Genomic DNA, 15,104 nt, shown 5'->3' with positions numbered 1-15,104 from the left:
CTGAGGGACGAGAGAGGCTGCGCGCGGTCCCAGCCCTGTGCAGCCGGCAGCCCAGCGCCCCGGCTCTCCAGGCCCCGCCCCCGGCGGCCCGTCACGTGACGGCGCGCCCCGCCCCCTGCCTCCAGTTCACGTGATCTCGCCTAGGGAGAGAAAGCCGGACCCGGCCGGCCTGCGCGCACTCGGGGTCCGTCGGTCGCTGTCGGTCCCCGCCGAGCGGAGCCGAGCGGAGCCGAGCGGAGCGCGGTGGCCATGCGGCTCGTGTGCGCAGCCGGGCCCCGGCCGGGCCGCTCGCCCGCGCTGCTGCTGCTGCTGCTGCCGCCGCTGCTGGGCACCTGCCTGGGGCTCGTCGGGGCGGCTCGCAGGCCCAACGTGCTGCTGCTGCTCACCGACGACCAAGACGCGGAGCTCGGCGGCATGGTAAGCCCGCTCCGCGCCCACGCCCGCACCCTGCCCGCACCCCCTGCGCCGGCCGCCTGGGCCGTGCGGGCCACCGGGGTGTGCGCGGGCGCTCCGTGAGCCCGGACGGCCGGAAGGACTCGCGTCCCTCTCCCGGGCTCCCCCGCAAGCGCACGCGCGCGCGCACGCACGCACGCACCGCCGTGCGCTCGGAGCCTCTAGTGGGGACCCTCCCGCTGCGGCGTCCACCGGCTCGGGGCGAACCTGTGGATGCCAGGGGTGGGTCAGGGAGACCCCAGGCCCCCGCTTGGTCCCCCTGGCACGGTCGGCATTTGCGCGGATGGCTGCGGGATGATTGGAGCTCTAGTGGTTTGGTGTGGGAACTAAATGAAGGGGCTGCTGCTGAGAGAAGTGTGTTTTGCTGAAGCATCAAGGGGGAAGAAATCAGCATTGCTGTCAGGTTCCACTTTAACCCGAATGGGTGGTGTCAGGAGACTTCATTTCCGTCCCAGAGTCAGTTCACACACACGCGCGCACACGCACACGCACACGCACACACACGCACACGCACACACACACACACGCACGACCCCTTGGGGGCTTGCCCAAGGCACTGACTGAAGGGGAGGCGGATTAAGACCGAACCTCCACTGGTTTCGTCCTGGGTCAGCACTGCTCGCGTTGCAAAGAGTTTCCCCTGTCCCTTTCGGTTCTGCTTTTGCTCTCAGCTGATGGCTGAGCTGAAGCAGCAGCAGGGTCCGGCCTTTTCCTGTGTGGTAATAACCCTAGCTCAGTGCCCTTCAAGTTGCTGGTCGCAGCCGCTCAGTGAGTTGTGAAATCGGTTTGGCGAGCCAGCCGCTGCCAGCATTTTGGCTTCCCGCGTGTCACATGTGACAATGGTAAGCAGAGCTGTATGTATGTTCCTGGGCTGTGAAGTAATGTGTGCTGTGTGTTCCGTGGGTCTGTCTTTTCTAGATGGGTTTGAGGTGTTTGCATGACCACTGCCTCAGCCCCTCTTCCCCCCCCTCCCCCGTAGACCCCGTGGCCTTGTTGCTTTGCAGTTTCCACTGAGCCATGAGGACGTTGAATCTCGTTCCCTCCGTGCTGGGGATGGAACCCAAAGTCTCATGCATGCTGAGAGGGTGCTCTCCCGCCGAAATAACCCCTGTACCCAGAGTCTTAATTCCCATCCTTAGCTTAGGTTTTACTGTCATTCAAGATGTTCCATATCCTCCTGCCCCCAGAGATTCCTTCTCTTCATTTCCCCTCCCTCCTTCCTTCTTTCCCTCCCTCCCTCCCTGTTTGATTTTCGTGTTTTTTTTTTTTTTTTTTTTTTTTGTTTGTTTTTTGTTTTTGAGACAGGGTATCCCTATATAGCCCTGGCTAGCCTTGAACTTACAGAGATTTGTCTTCTGCCCCACAATGGCCGGGATTTCAAAGCTTTAAAAAAAACCAAATCCTTAAAGAGTGTTTTGTCCAGGAAAAAAAAAAAGCTGCCTCTACCGTGACTAAAGTATTCAACAAGTCTTGCCTTAATACCACTGATGAAAACCAAATTGACTAATGATATATAAGGTGTTCTCGGTTCGGTGACTTTCACTTAGCTCGGCTGTTGTCCCTGTGTAGTGGAGGTGCCACTTGCCTCTAGAACGTCTCTATTTGCTTCTTTATGCCAGCAGGCTCTGTGTTTGGGGGGGGGGGGTGTATGTGCACATGGCACAGTGACCTGAATGTGAAGGATAGAAGACCACTTGGAGGAGCCATTCCCCGTGTGGGTCCTGGGAGTTGAACCTGGGTCCATCTCTCCAGCCCTGGGTTCTTTTTTATGCTGGGCCTGTCAACAACCTGAGTTCAGTTCCCTGAAGTGTCACAGCACCAGCACCCATGCTAAATAGGTAAATGGTGTTTTTTGCAATGATGTTCCGGAGCCTCCTTGGTGGCGGGCAGGGTGTGAGGTGTCCAACATCACAGAAGCTCTGGGGACAGCAGTTTTATTTGCTTTGCTAGAACACTGTGGTAACCCTGCCTTGCCACATGTCTTCTGGAACACCCACACCCACGTCGGCACTTTGCACTCTTGTCTGAGTTCTTCAGTGGCATTTTTTGGAATATTGTCAGAGAGAGAGGTCACACGTATTCCTTAGTTTATGTATAAAATCTTATGTATAGTGTCTTTACCATACAAAAGGAATTGTGTTTCAGATTGCTGGAATAGTTGGCAAAATAAGCAGTTGGGACACACACACACACACACACAGGCTCAGGTCAGAGGTTGATGTCACAAGATTTTCATTTACTATGCATTTTTTCCCCTTTTTCCAGAATAGCTCATGTCCTAGTTATTAGTACTCAGGCATCTTTACTGGCCTGACCTTGGGGTCCTAACAAGATTCGCCCTCAGCTGCAGCCACTAAGAACACCACCTGTGCACATTCACTATGTTCCCATTTCTGTGTGTGTATCTCTCTCTCCCCCTTCTCTGCCAGTCTCTCTGTCTCTCCTCTCTCTCTCTCTCTGCCAGTCTGTTTCTCTCTCTCTCTGCCTTTCTCTTTCACTGCTCCTGTCCCTAAAACCTGCCTCCCCTCCCCCTTTTCCCATTCACTTCCCCCCCCCAATAAAAAACACCTCCACCCAAGCTCTGTCACATGGCGCCTTTCTCTCTGGAGCCACTTTTCAGAGTCACAGCACTAGTTAAGGATACTGTTGCTGTGATGAAACACCACAGCCAAAAGCAACTTGGGAAGGAAAGGGTTTATTTGGCTTATATATCTGTAGTCGTAGTCCGTCAAGGGAGGCCAAGGCACGAACTCAAACAGTGCAGGATCCTGGAGGCAGCAGCTGATGCAGAGGCCATGGGGAGAGATGCTCACTCTCTTGCTGCCCGTGCCTTGCTCAGCCTGCTTTCTTACAGAGCCCAGGACCAGCAGCCTAAGGACGGCCCCACCCACCGTGGGCTGTGCCCTCCCCCGTCAGTCAATAATTAGGAAAATGCTCTACATACAGGATTGCCTACAGCCCGACCTAATGGAGGCATTTTCTTTGTTGATGACTGTAACTTGTGTCCCAGTGATGTAAAACTGCCCAGCATAGTCCAGGATGACTCATTAGCTGTGTGGCTGAGGATGAGCTTGAACTTCTGACCCTTCTGCCTCTACCTCCTAGGAACTGGGGTTACAGGCCTGTACCAAGCTTTAAAAAAAAAAAAAAAATGGAGCTTTGCCCATACGTATACATGTATGTATAGCCATGTGTGTATGCCCCATACCTGCAGAGGCCAGAAGAGGGTATCAGATGTGTCAGGACAGGAGGTAAAAGATGGTTGTGAGCTGCCATGTAGGTGCTGGGACTCTCTTCCCCTGGGCCCTGTCTCCAGCCCCCGTCGGTTACCGTTAATTCCCGCCTCTATTTGTAGCCGCATCATCTTTCACTTTAACATTTCTCAATATTTGCCCATAGGTCATCTAGGGACTCTGCTTTCATTAGTTTACCCCCGGGTATGGAGTTCACAAAAGCACAGGTTGTTTTTAAATCGTTACTCTAGCAAAAGGGGCCTCTCTTGGTCAGGAGCCATGCAGATATGCAGGGAAAGAAAGACTATGGCATGTGTTGCGCGAGCAAGACTGCGTCAGTTGTTGAAAGGGAGTCAGCCATGGAATTATCAGCCGCCCACCGCTCAGAGTGTAGATGCGCAGGAGCGGGAAAGTCAACTAGCCTTTGGTGTTTATGAAAGGGAATTTGCTCAGGATGACAAGTTACACCTCTGCTCATGGGACTAAAAGTGCTATTCCTTAATACCGTCACATGGTTTCCGCCTGACCAGCCACTGTCACTTGGGATTAGCATGGACAGGTATTTTCAGTATAGTTCAGTCTCTTGCTTGGGACTTGTTCGGCCACACAAAGATTGTTAATGTAAGCTTCTGAGTGGAAATTCCAATGAAGCCCTGTGTGGCCACCTGGTCTGGCCACGCTTATCTCTTGAGCTTTCTTCCTATTTTCTCGCTTGGGCTGTTTGCGTGGCTCAGCCTGTAAGCTGCCCCTGGGTGCATGAGTGGCTTCACTTAGCCTTGCTGTGGAGCCCTCACAAGGTTCCGCCCTTTAAGGCCTTCCTGGTTGCTCATCTGAAGTTGGGCCCTGCTTTCTCGACACCAGCTCTGTCATCCGGACCTGCTTGGTTACCTTTAGTTGTTCAGATCCTAAAGTGGTATGGAAAGGGCTAGAACTTTTTTCCTACCGACCTTTGCCTACCTAGATCAGTGTGTGGCACGTAATGTAATTAGCAAATGTGTTATCACACATTATGTCTCCCTGTGAATCTAATTGTCTAGTAGTTTTGCGTGTTTATCAGACAGTTTGATAGCCATCCCCCCCCCCTTCTGGATTTTTCTCCAGGTCAGTGGTTCTCAACCTTCCTAATGCCACGACCTTTTACTATAGTTCCTCATGTTGTGGTTACCCCCCCCCCAACCATAAGTGTATTTACTTTACTGCTTCATAACTGTAATTTTGCTACTGTTGTGAGTTGTAATGTAAATATCTGATATTCAGAATATCTGTTATTCAATCCCCAAAGGGGACACGACCCACAGGTTGAGATCTACTCCTGGCATCGTCAAAGCTTGACTTTAACGAATGTGAAGTTGCCCTTTGGAGACTCCAGGCAGCTTGGGCTTATAAATCAGCAGGGAAAGTTACAGAGTGTTGGAACTGAATCTTTTGTTAGCTTAGGTATGTATTTGGAAGCCCCATCTTGAAATGATCACTGTGACAGGTGGACTTAAGATTGTATTTAGTCTGTTGTTGGGTTTCAGATGGATTCAGAATCACATGGACCTCCTCAAGAGCCACTGTCAGTGTGGGTTTTGATGCCTAGAAAGTGAATAAGATCAGTATACCTTTGTCAATAGTTAAATAACCGCACTCTGTCCTCTAGGATGTAGTTAACTTTCCCTGTACTTATTAAAAATGGTAGAATTCCTGTAAGTGGAGTAATAGGATTGGAGGTGTAGCTCAGTGGGAGAGGGCTTGCCTGGGTTCAATCCCTGGCCCTGAAATAAGAGTGCTCACGGTTGACACGGTCTGTGTGCGCCTCTGTACATGAGTTATCGTCTAACTGAGGTGCTGCTGCGAGGCACTAGTCAGTAGAACCCTACCCTGCTGGGTTCGCATCATTAAGTGTGTAGCTTGGAAGGGTCTGTGAGCTGCGAGACCTTTTCTGGTTTCCAGACATTTCGACATTCCGTCTAAGTGTTATCTCGCTTAGATTGATGGGAGGCGCCCTTTCAGACAATTTCATACCTTGGGGTTGTAGGCAATAGCAAGAAAGCGTTGTGAATTTTGTTACCTGCAGTCAGTGTGGATGGCGCACACAGTGAGCTGTGTACTCTCCTTCCTGCTTGCCCAGGGTTCACCGGACCGTAGCCCAGCCTGTTCGGTCCGTCTGCAGAACCATTGCTCCATTGGCTTGTGTCGGAGCTGACCCTCTGGAGATGTGACTAAGATAAAACGAAAGGGGCTGAAGAGATGGCCGAAGGTTTCACACATGCACTCGTTGCTCTTGCAGGGGACCCAGATTTGGCTCCCAGCACCCACACAGCCACTAACAGCTGTCTATGCGTCCGTTTCCAGAGGGTCCGGTACTCTCTTCTGGCCTCTGCGCCATTGCATGAGTGCATGTGATACACAGACACACGTGACGTGAATCTAAGATGTGACAAAACACAAGCATCGGTTTATGTATTCTGTCAAGCACGGTTTAACAGGACTTGTTTGCTTTGTAGACACCGCTGAAGAAGACCAAGGCCCTCATTGGAGAGAAGGGGATGGCGTTCTCTAACGCTGTAAGTTTACAAGCTGGTGTGACGTCCTCAGACCTGATAGGGCACTCGAGGAAGAAACGCTTGTGCTGGGATTCTACTGTGGAACAAATGCGGGAGGGTTTGGTTTTGTTTTCCAATGAAATACCTAGTGTGAGGACTTTTATTAGTTCTTTTAGTTGGAATGGTAAATGAATTTCTAGTTTGTTTGGGGGATGGGTTGTTTGCCATGAGATAGCCCACTACGTAGCCCTGGCTGTCCTGGAACTCACTCTGTAGGCCAGGCTGGTCTTGAACTCATAGAGATCCGCCTGCCTCTGCCTCCCAAGTGCTGGGATTGAAGGAATGCACCCACACACACAACTAACTACGGGTATCATGTCACAGTCTGTTACATAACTAGGGAATTTTATTGAGAACCTTGCAGTTTGAGGGTCGAAACTAGATTGCATAAACCAAGAACATCTTTGCTATGTAAACTGTTACAGAGTAAAAGATCCATGAGCTCTGCTGGCTGACTCTGACATAAGCAAGGATGCTGAAAACATACATACAACACATGTGGGGTCAGAGACCTCACATAAATCTAAGTATTCACATTCAAAGGACTTACAGGAAACTGTGGAAGTGACGGCATGGTTACTTCCTGCTAGAAACTCACTAACAGCAGCCTCACAGCGTAGAGCCTGGGCTTAAGCACAGACTCTGTGGACAGGTCGCCTAATTGAGTATTTTCTTATCTGTTTGCCTGTGTTTGGGTTTTTGATTTCCCCATTTGAAGCAGTCAGTCATGTCCGCCTCAGGGTCGTCATGGTTACATGAATAGGCACATGTGATGTGCACGTCAGCGTAGGATCACGGTGAGTTGGACATGATTTAGGGTGTGTTGTCTGCGGAGGGATGGTTATTGAAGGGAGGAAAAGTAGATTTCATCGCAGCAGGTGTGTGGCAGACAGCAACCTTCCTAAAAGTGAGCATACTCGGCATACTCAAGGCTTTGCTACTGGTCATTTCCGGTTCGGGACTATCGTTAATATCGGTCTTCAGAAGTGGATAAAACTGTGGGGGAAAGGATTCCCATTCTTTTAGATTTGTCCATGTAACAACTTAAAGTAGAGCCCAGGGTGGCGGTGTGTAACTTTGATCCCAGCACTCGGGAGGCAGAGGCGGGCGGATCTGAGTTTGGAGTTCCAGGTCAGCCCAGGTTACATAGTGAGGCTTTTTCAGGGGACAAGAAAAGTTCCATTCCTCATAACAGCAGTGTTAACAGGTGGTAGCTTACGGCAAAGGTTAAGGTTTATACAAACAACCCAGGCATGGGCACAACCTTTAATCCTAGCACTCAGGAAGCAGGGGTAGGCAAATAGGACAGCCAGGACCCTATCTTAAAACAAAACAAACGATATAAATAAAGTTACAGTACATTTTGGGGGGAAATTGGTTTGATATGTTGCTAGGTATATCATTTTCTATGATGTGAAGACACAATTATAAAATACATTTCTAATTAAAGTCTCAAGACGTTTTTGAAGATGTAACTAAATGATTGTAATTACCTAGAATGATTAGGTAAGAACAGTCAAGATAGTGTTTTTGTTTGGTGTTGGGGATTGATACCAGGGCCTGAGGTGTGCTTACACATACTCAGCCACTGACTACACACCCAAGTCCAAAGTTGGTTGGGTTTTGTCAGTACCAGAGATCAAACCCATAAGGGCAGTGTTTTTAAACACAGGGATTGCCTGAGCCAGCATGAACATGAAATAGGAAAATTCACTAATAGTGCAGTACCGAGCGTAGGAGGTCAAAGGTTAACGTCCTAGTATCTTTTCTGCTGTGGTAGGGTACTCCAGCCAACAGCAGCTCAGGGGCAGGAGGGTCTGATGTGACTTCCTCCCGGTTCATAACTGAGGCCAGGCAGGAACTTAAAACAGGAACCTTTGAGGAGGGCCACTTGCTGGCCTTGCTGGCTCTGGCTGCCCTGGGACTCGACTCCTCCTGTAGACCAGGCTGGTCCTGGACTCCCGAGCGCTGGGAAAACTTGTCTAGCTTTCTTACACCACCCAGTGCCAGCTGCCCGGGGAATGTATCACCCACATGGGAAGGTCCCTGCTGTATGGATTAGCGATCAGGGCATTCACTGATCTGGACAGTTCCTGGTTGTGGCCCCTTTTGGGTGACTCTAGGCTGGGTCAGAGTGACAGTTAAGGCTAGCTGGGGCAGGAGAGGAGAGTGGTCGGTGTAAAGTGACGGAAGGGGACTGGAGAGGAGGTCCTGCAGTTACAGCTGCTTGCTGCACAGTCCTGAGGCCTGGAATGTAGGCCCCTCAACCATATAGCCAGCCCGTGTCCCCACTGCAAAGAACCTGACACATCTCCTGGACTCCGTATGTGCACGCACACACAAACGACAGATACTCATGAGCACACATGTACAGGTACTAAAATCTTTCTAAGGCAAAAACTTGAAAAAACTTAGACCAGACACATCCGATTGAAACATGTTAACAGTGAGTGTTCATGTGGGGACACTCACCCTCATGAGTATTTTACAATGCCAGTCAGAGCTGGAGGGCTAGTCAGGGGCACACACTCAGGGTAGATACTCTGTGTCCTGGCACCAAGAGTCTGAATCCAACTTGAAAGGACAAATTAAGTACTTTAAGTCCCCCCTTAAAGGGGACAATAATGCTGGCATGAATTTCAGATGATCAGTTTTTATGTTAGCATACAGAAGTTTGATTATGGCATTTTCTCGTGTGTGTGTGTGTGTGTTTGTGTGGTGTGTCTGTGTGTATCTGTGTGGTGTGTGTGTCTGTGTTTGTGTGTGTGGTGTGTGTGTATCTGTGTGTGTGTGTCTGTGATATCTGTGTGGTGTGTGTGATATCTGTGTGTGTGTGTGTCTGTGATATCTGTGTGTGGTGTGTGTGTGTGTGTGTATGTGTATGTGTCTGTGATACCTGTGTGTGGTGTCTGTGTGTATGTGTGATATCTGTGTGGTGTGTGTGTCTGTGATTTCTGTGTGTGTGTGTCTGTGATATCTGTGTGTGTATCTGTATGTGTGTGTGTGTCTGTGATATTTGTGTGTGTATCTGTATGTGTGTGTGTGTATCTGTGTGTCTCTGTGTGTGTCTGTGTGGTATCTGTGTGTGTCTGTGATTTCTGTGTGTGTGTCTGTGATATCTGTGTGTGTATGTGTGTGTGTGGTGTGTGTCTGTGATATCTGTGTGTGTGTCTGTGTGTGTCTGTGATATCTGTGTGTGTGTATGTGTGTGTGTGTGTGTGTGTGTGGTGTGTGTCTGTGATATCTGTGTGTGTCTGTGTGTGTGTCTGTGATATCTGTGTGTGTATCTGTATCTGTATGTGTGGTGTGATTGTACCTTTGCTTCTGTGTCCTCTCCCCGTCTTCCAGTCCCCCCTTCTTGCCTCCCTCCCCAGTGTCCTTCCTTCTGCTTTCATGTGTCCCATGTACCCCCCCCATCTCTCCCACCTGTCCTGGTCCCCTTTTCTCAGGTGGCACTCTGTTTCTGACTTTTTCTTTTTTGGATGAGCACTCTGCTGTTTGTGCTGAGTGACTTTTAAGCAGCTCTGGCGTGCGTGGCGTGCGTGCGTGCATGCGTGGCGTGCGTGCGTGCGTGCGTGCGTGTGTGTGTGCGTGTGTGTGTGTGTGTGTGTGCATGCCTGCGGTGTGTTAAGTGTCTTCCTGTCCCCTGTGTGAGTCCCCTCTGGCGTAACCCGGTCCTTTGCTCCGCCCCCTGCAGTACGTGCCCAGTGCTCTTTGCTGCCCCAGCAGGGCCAGCATCCTGACTGGAAAGTACCCACACAACCATCGCGTGGTGAACAACACTCTGCAGGGGAACTGTAGCAGCCAGGCCTGGCAGAAGATCCAAGAGCCAAGCACGTTCCCAGCCATCCTCAGGTCGGCGTGCGGCTACCAAACCTTTTTTGCTGGGAAGTATTTAAATGAGGTATGTTGAATGATCTTTTCTTCTCTCTCTTTCTCTCTCTGATTTTACTTATTATGTATACAGTGTTCTGCCTGCATGTCTGCCTGTGCGCCACAAGAGGGCGCCAGATCTCATTACAGATGGTTGTGAGCCACCATGTAAGTGCTGGGAATTGAACTCAGGACCTCTGCAAGAGCAGCCAGTGCCTCTGAGCCATCTCTCCAGCCCTCTTTTAGTTTCTTACAGTGGGAGTTAAAATGTGAATCAATATAATTCCTGATAATTGTTTTTCTCACTGGCGTCACTGCAAGCCACTGTATTAAAGGCTTCGGCTGTTTGCAGCTTTTTGCTGACCTGCCCACGTTCTCTGCTTGGGCTCTGTAGTTACTTCCCTTCTACTCAGCCCCCACCGGCTTTCATCTGCCCCAGCTTCCCGGTTTTCACCAGGGACTCTGGTCATGTGGCTGTCACGGTCCCCATTTCCTCTTCCTCAGCATCGTGCGGGACCTTCTGTTCCGAGACTCTGCCCAGGGTTCTTGAAATCATTTCTGAATTAGCACAATTCGACCTTGGTGTGAGAACAGACGAAAAGAAAGGCCGGCGTCTCGTGGGCCCCGATGGGTGGTGCCTCACTGTGGCCTGTCACCTCATGGTCCAAGACCACCCCCTTGGTCTCCGTCTTCTTAGCGTCTCTGCTTAAAGAAGATGGCGTGCTAGAGTATTTGGGTTCCGTCTGGAGATGGCTAAACTGGGGTGCGGGGCGGAGGGTCAGTGTGCATTTTCTCACATCTGTTTCCTGCAGTAGCCGGGGGTCTTTGTGTCTGATCTGAGTTTTCTGTGCCTTCCCTCCCTCCCTGTCATTGAGGGGATCTGCGGCCTGTGTGCTTGGAGGAGGATGAGTCAGTTTGAAAGACACTCTGGGGTTGCCGTCATTTGATGTGCGCAGTGACGGGAACCTCTTACTACAGAGTCTGGTCTCATAGGCTCCATCCTGACTTTAACGGGCAGCACTAAGCTGCATTTAGATAGGGAGCAGTGTTCTGTAAGACCCATCATCACGTCAGGACAACTGAAGGAATAGTCAGTCCGTGGTCCCGTTTCCTTGGCTGTTGCCAGCTAAGTGTCATTTAGGCTGTTCAGCCGTAGCTCGGCACTAGTCCCTGGAACAGGTCCCACGCAGCACCAGACGGTGAATGTTAGACGTCGTAAGCCACACACGTCATAGCATGAGCCGTTACGGTGCCGTCATAGCATACAGGCAGCCGTGCGTGGGCGCACATGAGTGTGCGTGCCCGGCTGTGCCCAGATGAAACCCTCGGCATTGAAGCCCGAGGCGTGGGTAACTCCGCCTCACGGGTGGCTTCGTTTCGTCAGCTTTGTACGTTTAAGTGGTTGAGTGGCACGCTGGTCACCGGAAACAGCTGGCAGGCCGGATCTAGCAGTGACCGAAGTTATTCCCGCTGAAGGAATGGCTCGGGTTCGGGAGTCCCTTACCTAGTCTGTGTGTTTGGGGGACTTGTGTGCCTGTTATGTTTCAGGCCCCAGCTGAAAGGCGTTCCCGGTCGCCTGTTTCTGGTCCGGTGGTGTCTGAGGAGTTCTAACATCCTGCCCTGCTATCTTTTCAGTACGGAGCCCCAGATGCAGGAGGACTGGAGCATGTCCCTCTGGGCTGGAGTTACTGGTATGCCTTGGTGAGTGACTACTACAGTTATGGCAGCTAGTCACGGCCCCGAGACAGAAATGTATGCGTGCTCCTGACTGGGTCTGCACGGCCATGACTTGTTGCATGGGAAATTTTACCTCCTCAAAGGTCTGTTGACCGGTGAGTCACTCCGTTTCCGGTGATTTCCTCCCATTAGTGGCCTGAGCCATGTAATAAAGCTCGGCTGTCTCTGGTAACGCCCCCAGTGCCCCCAGTGCCAGTTCCGCGCTGACATGGGTATTGGCCTCCCTCTGTTTGCCGTTTAAACAGTGCAGTGTGCCCAGCAGGGCTCACGGCTTGGATTTCTCGCCCGCCTCATCGCGCGCCTCCCTCCCTCCCTCCTCCCTGTAGGAGAAGAACTCTAAGTACTATAACTACACCCTCTCTATCAACGGGAAGGCACGGCAGCACGGGGAGAACTACAGCGTGGACTACCTGACCGATGTTCTGGTGAGTTCTCCGGCTCAGCAGCCCGGGCACTGTGGCCTCCCCCCCCACACTCGACTGAGGCAGCGTTTGCTCCGACTGATGTCGGCAAGCACAAGTGCAGAATAATGACTTGGTGTATCTGCCAGAACTAGTTCTAGCTGGTCAGAAACCGGTTTTCCTCGTCTATCAGCTAGCCTCGAGCCTCACGTTCTTGCAGCCCAGCAGTGAGCGCCTCTCTGCGACTGCTGGCTGCCTCACAGCCTCCTCATGTCCTTCAAGGCCTCTGTGGGCGAGGCTGCGTTCGTGCAGTCACAGTCAGGGAGAGCTGTCCTGTCTGACATCTTTCATGGAAACCTTCCGCGGAGTATTTATTATTTACCTGTCTAGCACGTAGTGCAGCGTGGTTCCCCATAGGTGAGCAGAGCCCCGTGCCCTGGAGGGCAGCCTCTTCACAGCCAGAAATCTCACACGTGCCGTGGGGGCGTGGTCATGCACACACACACACACACACACACACACACACACACACACACACATCTGTTGCTTCCTTAGGGCTGATCATTCATTTCTTCATGAGACGCTGATAGCTTAGACAGGCAAGAAAGGTAAAGGGCGACTTGGGTAGCTTTTGAGCAGAGACCTGAAGAGCGTTAGAGACCAGTACAGACGAGGGAGGGGGAGGGGACAGTGGGAGCACCTCGGCTGAGCAGGGGGAGTGAGCCGTGAGGGGGAGGGGGCAGTGGGAGCACCTCGGCTGAGCAGGGGGGAGTGAGCCGTGAGGGGGAGGGGGCAGTGGGAGCACCTCGGCTGAGCAGGGGGAGTGAGCCGTGATGAGGGAGGGGGAGTGGGAGCACCTCGGCTGTGCAGGGGGAGTGAGCCGTGAGGGGGAGGCAGTGGGAGCACCTCGGCTGAGCAGGGGGAGTGAGCCGTGAGGAGGGAGGGGGAGTGGGAGCACCTCGGCTGAGCAGGGGGAGTGAGCCGTGAGGGGGAGGCAGTGGGAGCACCTCGGCTGAGCAGGGGTGAGCTGTGAAAGAAACCACGGGATGCTGTAGAGCTAGGGGCGGGAAACAATTAAGACACACCCTCTCTAGAGTTGGTGCTGGGGAGAAGTGAGGGCACGGAGGGGCTGGGATGAAATGATTGGAGAGCGTGGGATCGGTTCCGTCCTCCCACCAGAAGGTGGGGGAGGACGCAGCTCATGAGCTTGGCAGCAAGCGCCTTCACCTGCTGAGCCCTCTCGCTGGCCCTCTTCGCTTTTCTTTAAGACATCAGATATCTGTAGTCTAAGCCTCGCCGTTACAAGCTAACGCTAAAAGGCACAATTCACTATTTCTAACTGCTTGGGGAGCTTAACAGCCTGGAGGGCTCGTGAAGTTAAGGCCTCAGTTGCCTTGGTGGCACTGCACACCAAATGCGTTAGTCCTGCGGCCTGCTGCACACGGCGGGAGGTGAGATCCGTTAGAGACTCGTAGCCACACTGACCCTGAGTGCGCTCTGTCTACCGAGAGAAACGTCCCTATTGGATGACACTTGCTAGCCGGGTAAATGACAACTCGCGCCATGTGTGTGTCAGGCCAACCTCTCCCTGGACTTCCTGGATTACAAGTCCAACTCTGAGCCCTTCTTCATGATGATCTCCACTCCGGCGCCGCACTCGCCCTGGACAGCCGCACCTCAGTACCAGAAGGCGTTCCAGAATGTCTTCGCACCGAGAAACAAGAACTTCAACATCCATGGAACGGTAGGTTCCCCTAACCCGTGACGTAGGCCGCACTCGAAGGGTCAGCCGGCAGGACTTGTCCCCAGTACAGTGAGTTCAGGGTTACAGACATGAACGCTCTGCCACACATCCAGAGAGCAGCTACAAGAGAATCCCAGGAATGGTGAAGACACCACCTGAATGGTTATAGGCACGTCTCCCGTCTCCTCTCTCCGTAGCTAGGCGTGTCTCTGGGGACATCTACACTGGCAGCAGCCTTGGTGGCCCCAGGCATGAGAAGGAGGGAGGTGGCGGCAGGCACAGTGCAGGGGTGCGGGGGATGGGGATGAGGTGACAGGCTGCGGATTAAACACAACCAGCCCCTGCCTCCCCAGTTAACGGCGCCTGTCTCTTAAGTTTTCCCTCATAAATGCTTCCTTCTCCTCTATTTTCCTACCCGGGTACCGAGTGCCCCAGACTCCGGGACAAATCCCATCAAGGCCCCTGAAATGTCAAGTTCAAATGTGAAGAGTCTTTGTCCCTCAGACATAAGCGCCGTTTCTTAGCAACAGAAACATTCCCAACACTATTCACTACTCCCAAACTGTATTCCTCGGATGGTTTGTATTGTGAGACAGTCTCTGTGCAGGCCAGGCTGGCCTCAAACCCAGTGACCCTCATGCTTCTGCTGCGTAATTGCTGGGGTTAAAGGTGTGTGCCACCATGCTTGTGTCCTCAGAGTATGCTTTAGTTGGTGAGTTATATGTAAGCTGGTCGCTGCTGCCCGAGTCTTGCTTAGAAGTCCCGCCACTTCTAACGGTACAGAGTGAGTCTTGACGTCAGAGCGGAAGTTGGGGCCAGGAGCGTCTGTGAGATGAGCAAGGTGCTACCTTCTGTCACTCTCTCGGGGAGGCCTCCGGCCTTTGATTACTGTAATGGTTAAAATAGAAGTGTCTGGCTTACTCCCCCACACCACAGACTTGTCTCAGTCTGTGTTCCAGAAAGGGTGACTAAAGTTACTGGGAGCAGCAGTAAGATCGAAAGCCTTGGGTTAGTACGTCGCCTCCGCAGGACTTTCCAGTCACCTGTGGTCTAGTGTGAGCCTCCCACAAGGGGA

At 52.1% G+C, this 15,104-nt stretch overlaps 1 protein-coding gene across 1 annotated transcript in view; it reads left to right on the top strand.

Moving 5' to 3' along the window:
• The first annotated feature begins 227 nt into the window (after positions 1–227).
• Positions 228–15,104, top strand: part of Gns (glucosamine (N-acetyl)-6-sulfatase) — a 28,732-nt gene continuing 13,855 nt past the window's right edge. The window contains exons 1-6 of the mRNA XM_051176172.1: positions 228–417; positions 6,176–6,235; positions 9,972–10,178; positions 11,783–11,848; positions 12,211–12,309; positions 13,862–14,029. Coding sequence (XP_051032129.1) covers positions 250–417; positions 6,176–6,235; positions 9,972–10,178; positions 11,783–11,848; positions 12,211–12,309; positions 13,862–14,029 — 768 coding nt within the window. The 5' untranslated portion in view covers positions 228–249. The remainder of the gene's footprint in view (positions 418–6,175; positions 6,236–9,971; positions 10,179–11,782; positions 11,849–12,210; positions 12,310–13,861; positions 14,030–15,104) is intronic.

Source organism: Phodopus roborovskii, unplaced genomic scaffold (genome assembly GCF_943737965.1).
Source record: "Phodopus roborovskii unplaced genomic scaffold, PHOROB, whole genome shotgun sequence".
Lineage (NCBI taxonomy): Eukaryota > Metazoa > Chordata > Mammalia > Rodentia > Cricetidae > Phodopus > Phodopus roborovskii.
Note: the sequence above shows the minus strand (reverse complement) of the source record. Positions and strands in the feature narration are given on the sequence as shown.